General features: G+C 43.7%; 1 protein-coding gene across 1 annotated transcript in view; it reads left to right on the top strand.

The window, feature by feature from the left end:
• LOC126456875 (uncharacterized) overlaps positions 1 to 23583 on the top strand; it is a 249809-nt gene that overhangs the window by 79131 nt on the left and 147095 nt on the right. Inside the window, exons 5-7 of the mRNA XM_050092695.1 lie at positions 1519 to 1844; positions 11441 to 11605; positions 14553 to 14735. Of these exons, the coding sequence (XP_049948652.1) occupies positions 1519 to 1844; positions 11441 to 11605; positions 14553 to 14735 (674 nt within the window). The remainder of the gene's footprint in view (positions 1 to 1518; positions 1845 to 11440; positions 11606 to 14552; positions 14736 to 23583) is intronic.

Genomic DNA, 23583 nt, shown 5'->3' with positions numbered 1-23583 from the left:
GCAATTAGGACTGTAGGCTTCTTTTGGTGTTCTCCAAACGTAAAACCGGCCCGATGTTTGAATTAACGAAAACGTTGACTCGTCCGATCATATGACGTGTTTCCACTGATCAGCCGTCCAGGATTTATGCTCCTGACACCATGTTTTACACTTATTTGCTTTGTTTGTCTTCACTAATGGTTTCGGTATAGCAGCTCGTCCATAAATATTTGCTTTATGGAGTTCTCGTCGGACAGCATCGATAGATACGAGGTCTCCAAGATGGCTATTGAGCTCTGCAGTCACTTTAGTCGCCATAGTTTTGTGTTGTTTTCACACAATTCGTTTTAGCGTACAACGATCTCTGTCATTTAGTTTTGATTTGCGCCCACTATTACGTTTACACGATGGTGACTAACCATGCTTTGTGTCATTACGGTTGAAACAGTTGCCTTGAAACATTCAAGAAGTTGGCTATCTTGGTCACTGATGCTGCAGCTAATCGGGTCCCCACAATCCGCCCTCTTTGTAACTCTGTTAAGTCTTTCATTGTACGTCGACCTCGACCTGTGAATGCAAATACGAAGTGTTCACTACTCCTACGCAACCTGCACTGACGCCTAGTCCGTACTGAACACGCACAGTCCAGCGCGATACATGCCTACCTGCGTTGTTGACCGTCAAACACAACCATCCCATTACTACCACTGTTCACATTATTTTGCCTATCCCCTGTATTTCGCCTGCTGAATAGTTTGCCTTCTGTATAACTTAGCGGAATGCTGGTGTTTCTCGATGTTGGTGTGTCTTGTGGTAAGTCATGTCGAGGTAGCTAATACATTTGTTTCATTTTTGTTCATGTGTGAATAAGATATTATTGTCTCGGTTCTTAAAGAGATTTTGAATATTCATTACATCTCTGGTACCTCCTTCGATTATCGACATTTGTCATCTACCAGTCCATTATAATACAAAATTTCTTCGGTCATTTCTGTTCCAATAGACATATGCTGCCACCATCTACAGTGTCAGGTATGATACATCACATTGCTTAAATGTTGCCATAAATGCAACAGAAGTGTAACGAGCTAGTGTAGTATTCGCGAAAATGTCATGGAAATGCTCGTCTGATTCATTTAGTGGACATTACATAAGATGCGTTGGGCATACAAATAGGTTTGCTACAAAAATTACAAGAACTGAGTTACATTACTTCCAACTACATGTATCACACGAAATGCTAAACATCCTCACATTAAACAAAATAGGGCATGTACAAAGGCTTATCGACTCTCCTTCTTGTCGCACACTGTTTAGAAATGGAAAACACAAAGCGGTAAATAATAGCAGCAGAGGAAATGCTGTCGTCTTAGCACCATAGGGTGTCCTGCAGTACTTTAATGCAGATGTTTTGGTAGCTGAAAATTCCTAGTGAACGAGCCTCAAATCATTGGCTTGTATTTGGTCTAATTTTTTCGTCTAATGTGTCTATATCTAACACACACCAGACTGAGTCGATTTTCTTTCCTTGACTTCCAGGTTCCAGTAACAGTACGTGCGAAAGAGAGCAGGTACCACCAACAACGCTGCTGCCAGCAGATCACACAACAGTCCCTCTGTCGAGGCAGCAAACAACAGCCACATTATCGATAGAGAAAGTGGCAACCACACGACTGACAGAGGGAACGACAACCACAATGTCAACAGAGCAGAAGGCAACTACACTGCTGACGGAGGGAACGACAACTACAATGTCGACAGAGCAAACGACAACGAATTCGCTGTCGACAAAATGGACAGCAGATCCCAAGATAACACAGCCACCGCCAAGCACTGAGAGCAAATACACGAAGCCAGATGGAAATGTAAGTTTCTCTCTACCGTTCTCCGTAGGTCTGTTGCGTACCCACAAGAAACCCCTGCGTGCGAGCTCGCAGGCTCGTTTGTAAACGTTGCGTTAATTATGACACGAAAAAAATTAGCTGCTAATGATCGCGACTTGCATCAGGTGCGCGACAGAAAATGGGTGTTCGTCAAGCGCAAAGATCAACCTTGCATGGGATGTATGTACTATTCTTCACGAAGTGGACATCATCGACATTCAAGAAATGTTCAAAACAAACCATTATCTTGCCCCATGAACACCGAGTGAAAAATGGCTCTCCACATTGATTACAAGGTTGGCACCATCAACGTCGAAGGCGAATTTCTTGGGTGTTACAAACCGTGCAAGACATTCAGCCAGCTATCAGTTCTTAAAGAATTCAAACAGAATCATAATGGTGTAACAGGGTGATGAACATTGGAATGTGATGGTATGCAACCGAATACAAAACAGTCTGCCGTGGAGCATATCGCGGAACTGGTTAGCCTTTAAGGTGTCGCTGTAGACAGTGCGCTAATATGTTTTATAGATACGCAAAAAAACTTCCAGAAGCTGAATTTAACCAGTGGTTCCACGTGGTATGAACTGCAATGTCACACTTTTCAGGAGGGATAGTTTGCTCTAGAGGAGTATGATTTAAATACGCAAACCAGGAATCGAACAAGAACAAGTTATTTTGACCAGCTACAGACCAACAACAGTGTTCATACCATAGCTGTAGTTCTACATCTACATCTACATTTATACTCCGCAAGCCACCCAACGGTGTGTGGCGGAGGGCACTTTACGTGCCACTGTCATTACCTCCCTTTCCTGTTCCAGTCGCGTATGGTTCGCGGGAAGAACGACTGTCTGAAAACCTCTGTGCGCGCTCTAATCTCTCTAATTTTACATTCGTGATCTCCTCGGGAGGTATAAGTAGGGGGAAGCAATATATTCGATACCTCATCCAGAAACGCATCCTCTCGAAACCTGGCGAGCAAGCTACACCGCGATGCAGAGCGCCTCTCTTGCAGAGTCTGCCACTTGAGTTTGTTAAACATCTCCGTAACGCTATCACGGTTACCAAAAAACCCTGTGGCGAAACGCGCAGCTCTTCTTTGGATCTTCTCTATCTCCTCCGTCAACCCGACCTGGTACGGATCCCACACTGATGAGCAATACTCAAGTATAGGTCGAACGAGTGTTTTGCAAGCCACCTCCTTTGTTGATGGACTACATTTTATAAGGAGTCTCCCAATGAATCTCAACCTGGTACCCGCCTTACCAACAATTAATTTTATATGATCATTCCACTTCAAATCGTTCCGCACGCATACTCCCAGATATTTTTCAGAAGTAACTGCTACCAGTATTTGTTCCGCTATCATATAATCATACAATAAAGGGTCCTTCTTTCTATGTATTCGCAATACATTACATTTGTCTATGTTAAGGGTCAGTTGCCACTCCCTGCACCAAGTGCCTATCCGCTGCAGATCTTGCTGCATTTCGCTACAATTTTCTAATGCTGCAACTTCTCTGTATACTACAGCATCATCCGCGAAAAGCCGCATGGAACTTCCGACACTATCTACTAGGTCATTTATACATATTGTGAAAAGCAATGGTCCCATAACACTCCCCTGGCTCACGCCAGAGGTTACTTTAACGTCTGTAGACTTCTCTCCATTGATAACAACATGCTGTGTTCTGTTTGCTAAAAACTCTTCAATCCAGCCACACATCTGGTCTGATATTCCGTAGGCTCTTACTTTATCAGGCGACAGTGCGGAACTGTATCGAACGCCTTCCGGAAGTCAAGAAAAATAGCAATTTACCGGGAGCCTGTATCTAATATTTTCTGGGTCTCATGAACAAATAAAGCGAGTTGGGTCTCACACGATCGCTGTTTCCGGAATCCATGTTGATTCCTACATAGTAGATTCTGGGTTTCCAAAAACGACATGATACTCGAGCAACGCCCATGGTTGCTGGACCTAAATACTCCCTATTGTCCTTGCAAGGTCACGCACATGAAAAGCAGTCGTAGGGGCAGAGCACCTTCAACTTCTCCCAGCACAAGAAATCACTTTCCAGTCAATTTACCATACGGATTAACAGTCGGCATAATTGTACACGAATGCGTTAAGGTTAAAATGGTTCAAATGACTCTGAGCGCTGTGGGACTTAACTTCTGAGGTCATTAGTCTTCTAGAACTTAGAACTACTTAAACCTGACTAACCTAAGGACGTCACACACATCCATGCCCGAGGCAGGATTAGAACCTCCGACCGTAGTGGTCAAGCGGTTCCAGACTGTAGCGGCTAGAACCGCTCGGCCACCCGGGCCGGCCGAATGCGTTAAGGCATTAATGTTAGTTATCTTGATACCACCCTCTTGATACGTCTGAATTCCACGATTCCTTTCATATCCATTTCCTCTTCAAATACCGGTTGGTTAGAGTTGAAAACAATATTATTAGTGAACGATGGGATAAACTTACTTATCTTATCTAAAATTTTTTGGACCGATTCCGCAGTTAGCTGTGCGTCGTCAAGTTGACGATTTGTTTGCAATTTCGTTATCTTCCGTCTTACAATTCTGTAGCGCTGTTTGAAGTTTTGCATCTATCCACAACTTCCCTCGTTTCCCTTGCTGTGGACGATCTGGCATGTACGTGATTATGTTTAGTACCCGCTCCATGGACAACGATTGTCCTTTACTGTGTTTCACTGGAGGCGTGTTTGGTGGCTCCCTGTCCGACAAGGATGATGAACTATATGGCTCGACACCTGTTTCAGTATCATTTTCAGTAATTGGCATCATTGTACTCCTCATATACATTGTCCGCACAGTCGAGCGTGTAGACCACACATGCCACTGACTAATCCTGCACTAACGCTAATATTTCATCTGCCACTTCTTTCTCATTGTGCGAAATTCCTTGGGTTCCTTTCTAACGAAATGTCAACTTCGGCAGCTGTTGTTATAGATGTAATGCAATATTTCCTAAGTTTATCGTTGTCGTTGCCCTGCTATGCATCAACACCACTCGCACTGTTGCACTGTTGAGAGTTACTCGTCGATTAAGCGGTTCAGCTACACTTCGTAGCCTCCTGCTGTGCTCACCATTGGGTATCTCCAGTCCCGCCCCAGTTGCCATTAGCAGCCAATATTGAGGTTACGCGGTAGACAATATGTGGGGGACCGAATGCGTAAACATCATTCGTCTTTTACGAACTTGCACTCAACGGGTTCCATATCAGTGACAAGTAGACTTTAGGAGAAGCCCTAGAAAGACTCTAACGCGGCACGTTACAAAATCAAAGCTGCAATTGTATGCACTCTTTGAGAACGTAGCGAATTTAGCGAAAACAGCTATATTTTGAATCATGTGTTGCAGTTGTATGTACTCTTTGGTAACGTAACGAATTTGCCGAAACCAGCGTTGTCGTTGGTAGGTTTTTTTGATTTAATTGAGAGTGATTTAGGGTGCGTCGCCAGTATTCAGATCTATATACTGCATCCTGATTGCAGAAACAGTTAGCTACCATGAAGCACTGGAAATTTTCACACTTTCACCGTTTAGCAAACCACGCCAGTCATCAAACCACTCGTGCAAATAAGCGCAAGAATTTCTATAGCTTGTCTACTGATGTACTTTTGTGTGTTGGTTAGTCACGCTTAGGGATTGCTTCTCTGTTTTTCAGTATAAGTCATTATCAGTCACGGAGTGCTTCAGCAGTCAGTATGAAAAAGAATTGCTACACAGACGATACCACACATTGCCGCCAATTCTCCTGTTTATTGGTTTTCTTATCATTCCGTTTTTTGCAGTGTCGCACATTTGACATCATTGGCCGTAAATACGAGTATATTGTAAAAGCTAATGGCAGCCATGTCATAGAAGTTAGTCTCCTGTGTGCCAGGATAAATCAATTAAAAGTAGCATAACAGTTCTGAAATTGCACTGTGTCGGCCAGCTTCGACCTCTCATAAAGCGCTTCTCCCGGTGATTTATGGGAAATGCTTAATTTCAAACGTGCTTCGTTCGCCTTTCGAGTGGAGTAGATGTTTCCATCTTTTTTTGCAGGATTTCTAGTAATAATCACACCTAGTGTTTAACTCTTCTTGACGAAATTAAATTGAAACAAAGTCTTTAATTATTATTTTTTTTTTTTACTAAGTACTGACCAACAGAATTTTCCCTTACAAAGACAACTCAGACTTAACCTATTCATTTACTACTCACAATATAGAAGCCCAACGCATCTGACTGCTATGCATTGACAACATGACTTCCAATAATTAACACAAAAGGATGGCCCTGAATCGCAAGAAATCCTAACAATAATACAAATAAAAAAATATGAAATTAAACAAATATGAAACTACCTCCAACTCTGTTAATTGCCTAAACTCATTTCAGTCACGAATCCCGATAGTGAAAACCTCATTCTTTTTATAAGTCACCTACCTCACAGAAAATCTTCATAACACGAACTACAGCAATTGCAGCAAACAGCAACTACAGCCAGCTAAATGAAAAGATTCTAACTACTATAGACTCAAACTAGTAGGTGGCATATGGTCAGCAAATGAAAAATTTGGTTGAAGAACAAACAATATATTTAGAAAATTTTACCATCCAGTTCCAAAAATTATATAGTTGTCAATAACTCCACTACCCAAACATTATTGACCATACATCCATTATCATATCTTTCCTTGCATCTTCCCTTATAAGAAATTTCCTCTCACCTTACACTGCGTGTCCTACCAACACTGAGTCTCCACTTCTTTATCAACTCGCTATGTCCCAGTCCGTCCAGCGACAGAATCTCTTGCCGAGGGCGCAGAGTGCCGTCAGCAATATTAACACAGTCTGTAGCGGTGCCAACATATAAACAGGCTACTTACAAAATGTCCGTAGCTTCTGCTATTACGTCATTCTTGCAGATAATTGGATCGGACGTTTCGGCTTGCTTGTTGAGGTCTTATTCCGGGAACCTTCGGCACATTGTGGTTTACTGAGAAGCTCTCGTTAATTTAATCGTAGTATTTCTCGCGTTTATTCGTCTCCGCAGGGCAGAAGCTGAGGCTATAAGACGAGACATTCCAGGAATCTCCCGTAGCGCTCCTTCTCCAGAATTCGATAGCATCACAGCCGAAAGGAAAGTGTCGTCGAGATCCGGAAGAGAAATAACGTCTTCATCTCAACTGCCTTTGAATGAAATACTACTGTTGTCATGGAAACGGTCACCCGCAACAGAGAAATGTTTCAACTGTAGTTGGAAGCCGTGTACTGCAAGTAAATATAGACGCTATTCGAACGTTTGAAGAAACACCGATCCACTGCAAAGAAATTCAAAGCTACAAAACGATAATTCCAGACCCCTCATTTCAAAAAGTGTTTCTGCCAACTAAAGTTACGCCTTACCCAAGATCCAAGAATGAACATTGTGTCTCACTGTGAATGAAATCAAGTTACTGACCTCGGATAAAAAAACTGACGGTAATTGGCCAAGTCAAATTCGAATAAAATTCCAAGCTTTCGATATAGTCGTCAAGGACTAAGTCCCGATGTCGTGAAACTGGGGAGGCTCCCACTTTTATGTGAGGGAACTGCGGAACTGCATCTGATTGACTGTATTACGTCATGGAAATGGCTTATACTGCAGCGGCGCCCTCAACTCTCATAGACCATGTCTGCGCTGTCTATCCAATGTCATTTGTAGTGCCGCCAATCACGTCGAGTGTACGTTACGAGACTACGTTCGTTCTTTATCAAGTGTACAGTTTTATGCCTTAATAACTGCGTACCTGGGTCTCTACTGAAGTTTGCATCATGCAATGTAATTTTCAGTGTTTCTCCAATCAACAGCTTATTGACTCGCTCTCCACGATTTTACTTGTTCGAGATATTGTTAGGCTGATGCGTAAGTTGATAGCGTTTCCGGTTGCTATGGATTTGTTTATTCACTGTCATTTTATGTTTGTAATTAGCTGTTGCTATTTGAGTCTAGAGATTTTCATGTTGTCTTTTCGAGATAGTGAGTGGACTTATAGACGCTAGAAAATGGAATGCTAAGTGGAGAAATCGGAACAGTTCTGACTTTCTTCTGTTTGAGTTCAAATAGAGGGGCGACAACAGCAGAGGCAGCCTGAAACAATTGCGTCGTGTACGAGGATAATGCCTTTTGTACAGAACACTGCAAGAAAATCGTTTTCTCATTCTTAGGAGGATGTTTTTGGCGCTAATAACCCTCCATGTTCAGGTAGACCTTCGATGTTTGATGAAGATCGTTTAAGCGCATTAATCCACAATGGTCCGAGTCACTGTACTCGAGAACTGGCAAATATGATGAACTGTGTTCATTCCACCATCGTGCGACATTTGCATGAAATGGGGAATGTTGAGAAATCGCGTGTATGTGTACCGCATGCTCTGTGCCGAAATCACAAAAAGCAGCGGGTGGCCATATGTGAATCTCTGATTTGGCTCGTAACCAACACTGACTATTCATATCCTGTATCGCTGTTGGCGACGAGAAACGTATCTTTATGCTAACATAAGGAAAAGGAAGGGATGGTTGAGCGCAAACATAGCAGCAACTCCCTGTACAAAGCCCTGTGCGCATCCACAAAAAATAATGTTATCCATCTGGTGGGACACCGACGGTGTGGTGTAATACGAATAACTTCCCCGAGGTGTAATCAACACGGTTGACATTTACTGTGAACAAGTTAGACGTCATGCAGAAGAAGTCCAAGAACAAGACTACGAAGTGTGCATGAGGTGATGCTAGTCCACGGTAACGCCTGCCCGCATACTGTAACACTACAAAAGACGCTATGCAGGAGTTGGACTGGGAAGTTATTCCTGATCCTCCTTATTCACATCATCTTGTGCCCTCAGATTTTCACCTTTTCTGCTGCTTGTCGAACAACCTTCAGAGGCCTTCCTCTTCGAATGAAAATGCGCTCCGAACACGGCTCGACGAGTTTTTCGCCTCAAAACCACGTATTTTCTACAGCCGCTGAATCTAAAAGCTACCCTAGCGTTGGCAGACTGTTTTAAACAGTGAAGGAGAACACATTATTGATGACTAAAGCCTCTGTTATAAGTGTCTGTTGCGTTTCTGGGTAAACAGTACGCACTTATGCATGAACCTAATATTTCGAGTTTCCCTCACATTGGGAGTCAACGAGTTCCAGAAACGAACCATCTCGTGTAGCTCGGCTGTCCAACTGCTGCCAGGTGGCGCACTGGTTAGCAGAGTGGTCGGGGTTTTTAGACAGTCTCTCTGCATCTTATAACTGCTCCTAAGTCTCTGCCCTGACCTCCCTGCAGCTTAGCCCATGTGATCGTCCCAATTTAAGTCTGACCTTTACGGACGTCAGAGAGCGCTACATCTAAGACCTTCTGCATCATGTGGGGAAAGAGGACGAGCTCAGTTAACGCGACAGGAGCGCGTTTTGACCACTCAGTCGAAATGGGAACATGGTGTCAACGCTCCTCCAACTGCGTACAGTGTGTAAGGCGAGCGCCAAACGAAGCTTTCCCCTGCAACCCAAGGTAGTAGAAGAGATAGTACGAGCAGTTACGGTGGTGTTTCTTGTTGGGAAAGTTAGGAAGACTACACATCATACATGGCATGGAGGATGGACGAAGATTTTGCCACAGCGTTGCGACACATCTGCAAACTACATACAGTTACTGCAGTCCGAAGGAGATCTGTGTCTCTCAGGGGGAATTCATGTCTATTACCCAAACATATAGCGATCCTATTAAATATACCGCTATTGGTTCACGGAACAAGAAGTGATGTCATATTCACATGGATAGAAGTGACATAAAATCGATAAAATGACGGAAAATAAGTATAAATTGAGGGAAAATACGAAAAATACGGGGAAATTGCAAGAGTACTTGCATGTTTCTGATTGGTGCAGAACAATTTTTGTACATGGGAACGAGTATACGAGAGCAAGACGAATACGGGAAAATAGCAAGATGGAAGCACTGTGTACTGGGGATACAATCTTTTACTTTTCATAAAGGCAATATTCTACTGTATGTGTATTGAGGTAACAGTGACATGCGCGAGTTGACTGCTGTCTTTGATGCTTTCCTGGAAAAAAGAGAACCATGCACTTGGGCTTCTCATACAGTAGAATCCGGGTTCGAGTCCTATAAAGGGCACTGACAATTTTAATTTCCTACCAACTCCTGGGTGGGTGGGGAGGGGGACATCTTCACAGCCCTGGGACAAAGAAATTCCCACAAAAATTCTAAATTCCCGCCAAAATTCGAAATTTCCGCTTGGGGAGGGGGAGGGGTGGGGGAAGAGGCAGGGAGAATATGGGCTGGGGCCCATGTGCAGGCTGAGAAAAACACATGATGTCATCCAGGGGTGGGGGTGGGGGTGGTTAGGGGTGGGTGTGGGGGTGGGGTGGTGGTGATTAATTGATCAATGTAATTAATTTTCATATCAGTTTGATGTCAAACGGGTGCTGAAAACCCCATATACCCACTGCTAGCGAGAACGTTAATTTTCACCTCCTCTGGCGTCACTTACGTTTCTTAGGTGTTGCACTACCACTTTCACGCAACTGGTTGAAGAGGTTAATAAATAACTGCCTATATAGTTGACGTCTATTGGGATATCTTTCCGCATTCTTCCAACATTCTCCTTTCACAATGAGCGTGTCGGCTTTTTCTGCATTGGTAAATTACATCGGCCACTCACAACTTACTTCTTGAACTGTCACACTCTTACTGACTAGCATGTCGTAACGCACTCAAGGAACACACAAGCACACAGGAAGAAAACATGACAAATCGTACCTAGCAACTATGCAGATTGAATGGCACAAACTTTTCAAAATAGGTCATCTCGTGAATGGCTAACTAGAATCCTGTAACAAACACCACTGACATTCTAGTTTACTCTCTCTGACTATTACTACAATCTGTTTATTTACGAAATATCTGTGGTGCAAGCTTTAGGTGTTCACCCTGTATATCGATTTAAAGCCAAATCATAGATTCATCAGGATTTCAGGGCTGACAGTCGCCATTTTATTAACTCTGAATTCTGTGCAAGCAGGAATGTTTCAGGCTCGGTTTATCCGCAAATACGTGAGGATTAATCCCGAATTTTTTCTGAAGACAGTATTTGAGAAATACATTATACCAATGAGTTACATGAGGCTTATTAGTCTCATACACGTCAATTGATCATATCAAAAACCGGTCACAGCTCTGCTAGATACTATGAACACCTAAGAATTAAGTACATAATAACGAGTAAATCAAGGGTTTTTTTCTAAAAATACCTAACTTGCATTATGAGCACAGGTAATACACATGAGTCTCATAATTTTGCAGTTAGCAACACAATGTTAGCCCATTAATATCTTGATTTGTTATCGACAACTAAGCACATGGTCGCCAAATATATTGTTCACTACAATGTCACATTCTGCTTTTGTACCAACCCTATATCACTCAGCATTTTGAATTTCCGTCGTTTGGCTCATAAAGCCATCTTCATTACTGCAAAAATTTTTCTTCATTTTTGTTGCAGGACAGACTAGCAACTCGTGACGCAGTTCAGGATGCGCTGGAGCAACTGAAGTCGCGAAATTTTACGGACGACTATCTCAAGAACCCCGCCAATATGCTGCACAACCTGGAAATAGTAGTAACCTCCTTGAACAACCGAACGCGAAAGGAGGCGCTAAAACGAGAGGTACTAAAACGATTAAATTTATATATGTGACGTATGATATCTGGCCAACTAGCACTTGACTATTGTTATATCGCTCTGTACGTATGAAGGATATACCAACGGTCACTGTTCCTAACCAAAACACGAAAGACTATTTCTTCAGAGCCCACAATTTTATTACAATGAGTCAAAACTGAACAAATCGACCTCGGCAAGAACAGCGATACGAACAAAAAAATCAATACATGAGAGAACTCGACTAAAAGAATTAACGTTTATTGAAGCAATACACGCATCCCTTACGCTTCAAGTAAGTATTATTGGCAGTAAATTCCAGTATATTCTTCGTGCGCATTGGAGCCCTTCAAACGTTTTCTTCGGTGGCATAAACTAAAGATGCCGGTTTTCCACTTGAGTCACTTTTCTTGCCTAGGTACGAGGCCAAGTTTCACATAACCACTTGCTAATAAAAGGTAGATTTAAGTTCTGAACACACACACGCACACACGTAAACAGATATAAACATAACATTACAGTAATTTTTATATACGTTTAGGTAGGTGAAATGGATTACGTCACAGATTCACAGAGTATTAATGTCGCTAGTGGAAATTTTCGTACGTAAAGTTATGTATCTAATCTGTTGCGAATTTGTCGAAACTCTATTGAACAATCTATAAGTAATTAACTGTAGCTGCGGTGAAACTGGAAAGTGAAACAGCTATAACAAGGTTTCTATACCTATACGATTGCTCATGTATAGCAAGAGCGGTCTTTCGTTAAATATAATAACATAGCGTCAGAAATGAAATATTTCCAAAGCTTCTCCTTCAAGAAAACGAGGGTTTCCTACTCCAGCTTATACAGTAATGCAAAGGAACTGACTGTGGGTAACAACTTCACTTTCCCTGCACAATAGAATGTATTTACATTTTTATTGTTAACTTTATGTATAACTGATACTATCAGAATGTACTCTGCTGTTAATTATGTTTAATATTGTCAGTAGCGTGTCATTCAGTTCACATATACACGCTCGTCTGTTTGTTATGGAGATGACTACCCAAAGATGTAAGACGACTCGCTGTCGCTGTAGTTCACTGGCTCTTTCCTCCTCTCAATTAACACACGCAACCGCTATCTTCTGCTGTTGTTCCGTAAGCTCGAATCTTTTTGACAATTCTCATACTTCCAGAGCCTTGATTTTTATGAACTCAATAACCTGTCGCGTCTACAATCTCTTGATAAATCTGTCTCCTATTCTTCTCCCAGTTTCTGTCTTGATTAGTGTCTGCAGGTTTTGATTAATAATTCTGATACGCGAAAGCTCATATGAGAAAATTACTCGTACAACAATGGTACCATGACGGAATTGCTTCATCACTCTTGTGATGACCTTCATACAACTGTTGCAGTCTGTTTGTTTCATTAAATCTTCTCTCTCTCTAGTTTCGCTCCGTTGCTTGTTGTTCAAATATAGCTTGAAATAAACTAATTCTTCCCGAAATTTCCAAAGGATAACTTCTGCAAACGTGACTCCAACCGACACGCCCCTCTCGCCCTCAGTTCCTACTTTCAGCTGTGTACTCCCACTCTTCTCTCCTCACTTTACCATCCAACGATTACCACAAAAGAAGAAACATCCATTCCACAAAGACAACACTCATTTCTCCGCTTACAACCTACCATGTCTTTTCTCTCCATATCTCTTTAGGCTCCCGTCATCAACTGTGTCTTCCTCCTCGATAAAATTACAAGAATAATTTTTAATCTATTGGACAATTACACTGCCTACCACATGGATATTACATGATATACATATTAATTTGACACGAAACATAACAAAACACTTATTTGGGGATTACATTTGATTAGTTTATATTTATGTTTGTGCTACAGTTTAGAATTTGTACACATGGCGAATCACCTAAAACTTGCATCACAAATACTACGGGAAATGGAAAGTGCTATTGATGTGCGGTTTTCAGAGAAGGGATTGGTAGTCAGGAGCTCGTATTTGTAGCCAATGAACAGACTGTAACAGTGCCTTTGAGAGTTCCCCACAGAAAAACATTTACAGGCGTCAAATCCAACCCAACGATCTGGAAACAAATCGTGAAGACGTGATATAGTACTTAGAGCACAGTGGGCTAAACAGCCATCATGTTGGTACCACAGGTTCCTCATTGTCTGCAGAGGAACGTCTTCTAGCATCTGTGGAAATTGATCTGTTAGGACGCTGCTGGCCGGTGTGGCCGAGCGGTTCTAGGCGCTGCAGTCTAGAACCGCGCGACCGCTACGGCCGCAGGTTCTAATCCTGCCTAGGGCATGGATGTGTGTGATGTCATTAGGCTAGTTAGGTTTAAGTAGTTCTAAGTTCTAGGGGACTGATGACCTCAGAAGTTAAGTCCCATAGTGCTGAGAACCATTTGAACCATTTTTTGTTAGGACGCTGCGACGCTTGTGCGCGTTGAGTGTCCCGTCGCTGAAAAATGGGTCTGTGAGCTGATGGTTCACTGTCCGACAGCACGCGTTTACACACCACGGACGCTGACGTTCCACGTGACAAAGCCAACAGACCAACTGTTTTGGCGGTTTATGTGGCCATAAATCTGGAGTATCCCGTCTTAATGCCCATGTACAGATTCCACACATACACGCGTTACAGCCACCTACACGTGACAGATGCACTTACGCACGCAGCTCTCGTTCTTAGCGATTGAGAGGTGCCTGAGGACGCGAAGAACAGGAAGCTTTCCTATTACCGGTTAAACCTGCACTTCGGGGTCTCAAGGCCATTCAAACCTTAGAACTCTACTTTACTTTTTTGTATATTCTCTGGAATGACGAAATTACTTTACGCAGTTGTTATGACGCGAGACACAAAGGGAGGGAGAGAGACAGAGAGAGAGAGAGAGACAGAGAGAGTTCTTTCAGAGCCGAGACCGATGTTTTCACTTTGTTCCAGGTGCCACTGGCACTCGAGGGATTCGAGAGATTTTCCATGAAGATACTACGGGACAACTTGAAAAGCGGGAGACGGCTAGTGACGGAGGAGCATGGAAACTTCACCCTGGTCGTTGCTTCGGGTGTCGTCGGCACGCTGGTCTCTGACAGTGGAGAAAGGATCAAACTACTCCCACAGGGAGAGGTACGTATACCTCTTGATTGGCAACGTTCGACATAGCAGAAGCAGAGAGAACCGAACGTAATAGCGCCTTTGTTAGGACTGGACTCTTATTTGAGTATGGCAAAATTAAAAATACCAGTGTAGCCTCTTTATTGAGGCCTCTAGGTGGGTATGACCTGACGATTTTATGTTAACGAAGCCTACGACGGTTCCTCTTCCCGTCTGACCTGCTACTTTAGGTCTGAAACCTTACCCTCTCCCTTTCCAGACGCTAAGCCGTGTCAGAATATGTTCCACTTCTTCGCGACTTTACTTTCGTAACTAATTATTTTGACCTTGGCTAAATTATATTGACCCCACCCCCTCCCGGTTAAGATGAGTCTCGGAGGACTAGTATCGAGGGATAAGAAAACATGCTGCAATACGCTGAAGAGACTTATTACAGGCGTACATGGAACAAGGCATCATGGATAGGAAGAAAAATTACTTATGGTGTCCATTCCACCTTTCCTGTTGCCGGTGACTTTGCAACCGTCCAATATCTCTGTGCAGAAATTTGTCTGAGGACCAGTTAGACGACGATCATCTTGGCTTTAGGAAAGGTAAAGGCACTAGACAGGCAGTTCTGACGTTGCTGTTGATAATGGAAACAAGACTGAAGAAAAGTCAAAAAACGGTGCAAGATGTTCGAAATTCTGAGAAAAATAGGGGTAAGCTATATGGAAAGGCAGGTGATATATGATACGTACAAGAACAAAAAGAGACCAATAAGACTGGAAGAGCAAGAACACGGATTAAAACGGCATGAGTCAGGGATGTAGTATTTCGCCCCTACTGTTCAATTTATACACCGAGGAAGCAATCAAAAGAAAAGATCAAGAATGGTAATAAAACTTAGAATGACTGGATATCAGTGACACGATTAACTTAAGACATTGGTATCTTTAGTGAAACTGTAGATGAATCGCACAATGTACTGAATGGAATGAACCGTCTGGTGACTAGAGAATTTGGATTGAGAGTAAATCGAAGAAAGACGATTGGATGAGAGGTAACAGAAATGAAAAAAGTGAAAAATTTAATATCAGGATTGGTGGTACGGAGTATATGAAGTTAAGGAATTCTGCTATGTAAGCAGCAAAATAAACCATGATGGAAGGAGTAAGGAGAACATAAAAAGCAGACTAGCAGTGCCAACAAGTGAACTCCTAGCCAACAGAAGCCTACTACACTACTGGCCATTAAACGGGTATTCATTGGACAAATATATAATACTAGAACTGACATGTGATTACATTTTCACGCAGTTTGGGTGCATGGATCCTGAGAAATCAGTACCCAGAACAACCACCTCTGGCCGTAATAACGGCCTTGATACGCCTGAGCATTGAGTCAAACAGAGCTTGGATGGTGTGTACAGGTACAGCTGCCCATGCAGCTTCAACACGATACCACAGTTCATCAAGAGTAGTGACTGGCGTATTGTGACGAGCCAGTTGCTCCGCCACCATTGACCAGACGTGTTCGATTGGTGAGACATTTGGAGAATGTGTTTGCCAGGGCAGCAGTCGAAGATTTTCTGTATCCAGAAAGGCCCGTACAGGACCTGCAAAATGCTGTCGTACATTATCCTGCTGAAATGTAGGGTTTCGCACTGATCGAATGAAGGGTAGAGCCATCTGAAATGTAACGTCCACTGTTCAATGTGCCGTCAATGCGAACAAGAGGTGACCGAGACGTGTAACCAATGGCACCCCATACCATCACGCCGGGTGATACGCCAGTACGGCGATGACGAATACGCGCTTCCAATGTCCGTTCACCGCGATGTCGCCAAACACGGATGCGACCATGATGCTTTAAACAGAATCTGGATTCATCCGAAAAAATGACGTTTTACCATTCGTGCACCCAGGTTCATCGTTGAGTACACCATCGCAGGCGCTTCTGTCTGATGCAGCGTCAAGGGTAACCGCAGTCATGGTCTCCGAGCTGATAGTCCATGCTGCCGCAAACGTCGTCGAACTGTTCGTGCAGATGGTTGTTGTCTTGCAGACGTCCCCATCTGTTGACTCAGCGATCGAGACGTGGCTGCACGATCCTTTACAGCCATGCGGGTAAGATGCCTGTCATCTCGACTGCTAGTGATACGAGGCCGTTGGGATCCAGCACGGCGCTTCGTATTACCCTCCTGAACCCGCCGATTCCAGATTCTGCTAACAGTCATTGGACCTCGACCAACGCGAGCAGCAACGTCACGATACGATAAACCGCAATCGCGATAGGCTACAATCCTACCTTTATCAAAGTCGGAAACGTGATGGTACGTGTTTCTCCTCCTTACACGAGGTATCACAACAACGTTTCACCAGGCAACACCGGTCAACTGCTGTTTGTGTATGAGAAATGGGTTGGAAACTTTCCTCATGTCAGTACGTTGTAGGTGTCGTCACCGGCGCCAACCTTGTGTGAATGCTCTGGAAAGCTAATCATTTGCATATCACAGCATCTTCTTCCTGTCGGTTAAATTTCGCGTCTGTAGCACGTCATCTTCGTGGTGTAGCAATTTTAATGGCTAGTAGTGTACTATCAAACGTAGGTCTTAATTTAGGAAAGAAATTTCCGAGCATGTACATTCAGAGCACAGCGTTATAAGGTACTGAAACATGGACTGTGGGAAAATCGAAACAGAAGAGAATAAAAGCATCTAAGATGTGGTGCTACAGAAGAATGTTGAAAATCAGGTGGCCGGACAAGCTAAGGAATGAGGAGGTTCTTTGCAAAATCAACGAGGATGGGAATATATGGAAACCACTGGCAATAAGAAGGGACAGGATGACAATACATCTGTTAAGGCATCAGGAGATAACTTCCACCGCGCGGAGTGGCCGTGCGGTTTGAGGCGCCATGTCACGTATTGCGCGGCCCCTCCCGCCGTAGATTCGAGTCCTCCCTCGGGCTTGGGTGTGTGTGTGTGTTGTCCTTAGCATAAGTTAGTTTAAATTAGTTTAAGTAGTGTGTAAGTCAGCAGTTTGGTCCCTTAGGAATTCACACAGGTTCGAACATTTGATAACTTCCATATTACTATTACTATAGAGGGTAAAAACTACACTCCTGGAAATTGAAATAAGAACACCGTGAATTCATTGTCCCAGGAAGGGGAAACTTTATTGACACATTCCTGGGGTCAGATACATCACATGATCACACTGACAGAACCACAGGCACATAGACACAGGCAACAGAGCATGCACATTGTCGGCACTAGTACAGTGTATATCCACCTTTCGCAGCAATGCAGGCTGCTATTCTCCCATGGAACCGATCGTAGAGATGCTGGATGTAGTCCTGTGGAACGGCTTGCCATGCCATTTCCACCTGGCGCCTCAGTTGGACCAGCGTTCGTGCTGGACGTGCAGACCGCGTGAGCCGACTCTTCATCCAGTCCCAAACATGCTCAATGGGGGACAGATCCGGAGATCTTGCTGGCCAGGGTAGTTGACTTACACCTTCTAGAGCACGTTGGGTGGCACCGGATACATGCGGACGTGCATTGTCCTGTTGGAACAGCAAGTTCCCTTGCTGGTCTAGGAATGGTAGACCGATGGGTTCGATGGCAGTTTGGATGTACCGTGCACTATTCAGTGTCCCATCGACGATCACCAGTGGTGTACGGCCAGTGTAGGAGATCGCTCCCCACACCATGATGCCGGGTGTTGGCCCTGTGTGCCTCGATCGTATGCAGTCCTGATTGTGGCGCTCACCTGCACGGCGCCAAACACGCACACGACCATCATTGGCACCAAGGCAGAAGCGACTCTCATCGCTGAAGACGACACGTCTCCATTCGTCCCTCCATTCACGCCTGTCGCGACACCACTGGAGGCGGGCTGCACGATGTTGGGGCGTGAGCGGAAGACGGCCTAACGGTGTGCGGGACCGTAGCCCAGCTTCATGGAGACGGTTGCGAATGGTCCTCGCCGATACCCCAGGAGCAACAGTGTCCCTAATTTGCTGGGAAGTGGCGGTGCGGTCCCCTACGGCACTGCGTAGGATCCTACGGTCTTGGCGTGCATCCGTGCGTCGCTGCGGTCCGGTCCCAGGTCGACGGGCACGTGCACCTTCCACCGACCACTGGCGACAACATCGATGTACTGTGGAGACCTCACGCCCCACGTGTTGAGCAATTCGGCGGTACGTCCACCCGGCCTCCCGCATGCCCACTATACGCCCTCGCTCAAAGACCGTCAACTGCACATACGGTTCACGTCCACGCTGTCGCGGCATGCTACCAGTGTTAAAGACTGCGATGGAGCTCCGTATGCCACGGCAAACTGGCTGACACTGACGGCGGCGGTGCACAAATGCTGCGCAGCTAGCGCCATTCGACGGCCAACACCGCGGTTCCTGGTGTGTCCGCTGTACCGTGCGTGTGATCATTGCTTGTACAGCCCTCTCGCAGTGTCCGGAGCAAGTATGGTGGGTCTGACACACCGGTGTCAATGTGTTCTTTTTTCCATTTCCAGGAGTGTATATAGCAAGACAGAGATTGGAATACATCCAGCAAATAATTGAGGACGTAGGGTGCAATTGCTAGTATGAGATGCAAAGTTTGGCTCAGGAGAGGAATTCGCAATGGGCCGCATTAAACCAATCAGAAGACTGATGCATCAAAAAACCAGTAACGATTCTTCCACTGCCCTCTGCATCAACCCTGCTATAAATCCTTCTCCAGACGTCTCATACTAACATACTCCGTTTGTCCTGTTCTTGTACCGAACCCAAAACCAAGAATGATACAACAATCGTCTATCAATCACTAGTAGGAAGAGGTATCTGAACATTTCTTTACTCACCAGTAGGGACGTAAGGAGGTGAATTTAGTCTCTTACAAAGGGAACCAAACTGTTTATCCCACGGTGTTCTCGTCACCTTCTCACGGCGTAGAGTGCTGTTAGGTGTACGCCATTTATGAAGTTCACATTTCAGAGCGGTTCTACACCTACAATTCGACACCAACGAAAATATGTGCTGAACATGTCCAATCACGTGGTCATAAGGAAGAGTGGGCATGTTTAGGACAGTTCATGAAGAATTTTCTTACATTAAAATTATTCTTGGAACTATACAATTGTCAAAAAAATCTTTCAATAAATCTTATACCTGGCCACGCGTTGCAGTGGCTCAGTCTGGTTAAATGGAAAAGAAAAAAAAAAGGATAGCGCACTCCCTAATATGAATGGGAACTAGAGACACGTCTTACTCTTCTTCTCCCTGTTGTCTCCGTCTCCTCCTCCCTCTCTCTTAGCTTATGTCTTACTCCTTCCATCACCTCTCCCTCTGCTTCACCGTACGAGTACCGCGCCTGGTGACAAGTCGTGACACTAACACAACTAACAAAGAAAATCCTACTGTGCACAGTATTCCTATAAATTTGGGTACCCGTAACGTAAGTAGTTTTACGTCTACACATGTTCAAGTAGTAAAGTTATGTGTAACCTCCCCTGTAGGCAACTTCTCGATTCAGAGTTACGGGATAATAATGTCGCTATTTTCCTATGTAAGGTTATGAATGTTTGACCTGTTCTGTGTCTATTGAAAAGGATGCCCATTGGGGGCAGCTGCCCCTGGTGAAAGTGGGCCTGTAACAACAGGGGCCCTGATTTTTATGTCCTAAAATACTTGGTAAATTAGCCCTAAAATGATCTGAAGATACCGATAATGTGACGTAAAAGTCACATGAAACACATGTAACGTGTGTTATAAAATGTACTAAATTAGTGTTTATCTTTATAAGAAGTTAGACCTGAAATCACAAAAAGATTAATTTATTTAAAATGAATGTATCTCTTATTTTTGTGTTAGTGTCAATACATTCAGTATAATTGTAAACAGTCCGCATCCATTGCTCGTTAACTTTATACGATTAAGTGTAGAAAATGCTAATAAAGAAATTTCTGCAGTTCACTCTGGCGTGCTTCCTACCATAAATAACCTAGAAATGTCCCCCACAAAAAATCCCAGTTCCATGTTCTATCGTTTGTTTCTCCTCTGTTTCACTTTTAACGCGTCCACCTTCTGTCTTCATGTACACAACAATATCACAAGTGTATCATATTTTGGACCAGCTGCATCATATTGAAGAATTACAGTCCAAAACTGGTACCCAGTTTTTATTTTCTTAGTCTACATGTTTAACTTTAAAGGGTCAAATACAGTCATTTTGAAGTAGCTACACTATCTAACATTGAAAATTTTTGTTCTTGAAGTTATTCTTTTTCTTTCAAATCTAAGGACAAATTTTGAATCATAGTTCGGTCACCGTACCGTACCTCATAAACTACTTAAAACCGAGAGTGAGGTAATCGAAAAGTATAAATTGTATTAATTCAAAAAAACATGGACCCGGCCAGGACATATGATGCCATCGAAAAAAATAATAAAATTAAGAACAAAGAATGACGATTCCCTGAAGATTTTATTGACTTCATAACAACCTCACAAAAATGATAATTTCACGATAAGAAAGATAGCGGAGAGAGAACATATTAACTCGACTGTCTGTCAATATATCGATTGCGTGTTGTAACTAGTGTGGTTTTCCAAATCATGACTCATGACGGACATTATGGCGGATTCTTTACCAGTCCGTTCACCAATTTTAAGAAGTTTGACGAATCAGCAAAAATTCATATGAATTCAGAATGTATTTAAGATGTGGTTGAAAAGCTAAATAATTTTGTTAATGTTACACCACTGGCCATTAAAATTGCTACACCAAGAAGGAATGCAGATGATAAACGGGTTTTCATTGGACAAATAAATTATACTAGAACTGACATGTGATTACATTTTCACGCAATTTGGGTGCATAGATCCTGAGAAATCGGTACCCAGAACAACCACCTCTGGCCGTAATAACGGCCTTGATACGCCTGAGCATTGAGTCAAACAGAGCTTGGATGGCGTGTACAGGTACAGCTGCCCATGCAGCTTCAACACGATACCACAGTTCATCAAGAATAGTGACTGGCGTATTGTGACGAGCCAGTTGCTCGGCCACCATTGACAGACGTTTACAATTGGTGAGAGATCTGGAGAATGTGCCGGCCAGGGCAGCTGTCGAATAATTTCTGTATCCAGAAAGGCCCGTACAGGACCTGCAACATGCTGTCGTGCATTATCCTGCTGAAATGTAGGGTTTCGCACGGTACGAATGAAGGGTAGAGCGCCGGCCAGAATGGCCGAGAGCTTCTAGGCGCTACAGTCTGGAACCACGCGACCGCTACGGTCGCAGGTTCGAATCCTGCCTCGAGCATGGATGTGTGTGATGTCCTTAGGTTAGTTAGGTTTAAGTAGTTCTAAGTTCTAGGGGACTGATGACCTCACAAGTTAAATCCCATGGTCCTCAGAGCCATTTGAACCATTTTTTTGAAGGGTAGAGCCACGGGTCGTAACACATCTGAAATGTAACGTCCACTGTTCAAAGTGCCATCAATGCGAACAAGAGGTGACCGAGACATGTAACCAATGGCACCCGATACCATCACGGCGGGTGATACGCCAGTATGGCGATGACGAATACATGCTTCCACTGTGCGTTCAGAGCGATGTCGCCAAACACGCATGCGACCATCATGATTCTGTAAACAGAACCTGGATTCATCCGAATAAATGATGTTTTGCCATTCGTGCACCCAGGTTCGTCGTTGAGTACACCATCGCAGGCGCTCCTGTCTGTGATGCAGCGTCAAGGGTAACCGCAGCCATGGTCTCCGAGCTGATAGTCCATGCTGCTGCAAACGTCGTCGAACTGTTCGTGCAGATGGTTGTTGTCTTGCAAACGTCCCCATCTGTTGACTCAGCGATCGAGACGTGGCTGCACGATCCGTTACAGCCATGCGGATAAGATGCCTGTCATCTCGACTGCTAGTGATACGAGGCTTTTGGGATCCAGCACGGCGTTCCGTATTACCCTCCTGATCGCACCGATTCCATATTCTGCTAACAGTCATTGGATCTCGACCAACGCGAGCAGCAATGTCGCGATATGATAAACCGCAATCGCGATAGGCTACAATCTGACATTTATCAAAGTCGGAAACGTGATGGTATGTATTTCTCCTCCTTACACGAGGCATCACAACAACGTTTCACCAGGCAACGCCGGTCAACTGCTGTTTGTGTATGAGAAATGGGTTGGAAACTTTCCTCATGTCAGCACGTTGTAGGTGTCGCCACCGGCGCCAACCTTGTGCGAATGCTCTGGAAAGCTAATCATTTGTATATCCCGTCGGTTAAATTTCGCGTCTGTAGCACGTCATCTTCGTGGTGTAGCAATTTTAATGGCCAGTAGTATAAGAATGCAGAACTTGTCTTACGAAATTAGTACAAACTAATCGCACTAAGTTAATATCAGTAGTTTCTTGCGTATTTTTGTGCGTTACGTGAATTGTCTTTATAGAAACTACAAATTCAAATGCTGTTTTTCATAGGGTATTGCAGTTAGAAATAGTCAGGTGACGAAACATTGAGGAACAGTTTGAAAGTGCCCCTAACAATGCCACATGTTTCTCATAGAACCCGAAGTCATTTAGATTCTGAAACAAACTGTAAAGTTTTATATGAATTATCCGGAACACGGTGTAGATGCCACATAAGCCGATTCTAAAATCGATGTCGATGCTTGTGTCAGTGGTTCACAAGCGAAAAATGTAGGGCATGTTATCCATCCGAAAATTTTAATGGCAGGGAAAACATAAAATCGGGAATTTAAAAACTGTTTTACTGCATTTATACTGATAGCTTGTTTATGTTAATAGCACTGACCAGGTATTACAATTATATCGTAGAATACAATAGGAGAAAA

This window comes from Schistocerca serialis, chromosome 2 (assembly GCF_023864345.2).
Source record: "Schistocerca serialis cubense isolate TAMUIC-IGC-003099 chromosome 2, iqSchSeri2.2, whole genome shotgun sequence".
In the NCBI taxonomy this organism is placed as follows: Eukaryota; Metazoa; Arthropoda; class Insecta; order Orthoptera; family Acrididae; genus Schistocerca; species Schistocerca serialis.
The sequence above is the reverse complement of the archived record's forward strand: the minus strand, read 5'-3'. Positions and strand labels throughout refer to the sequence as shown.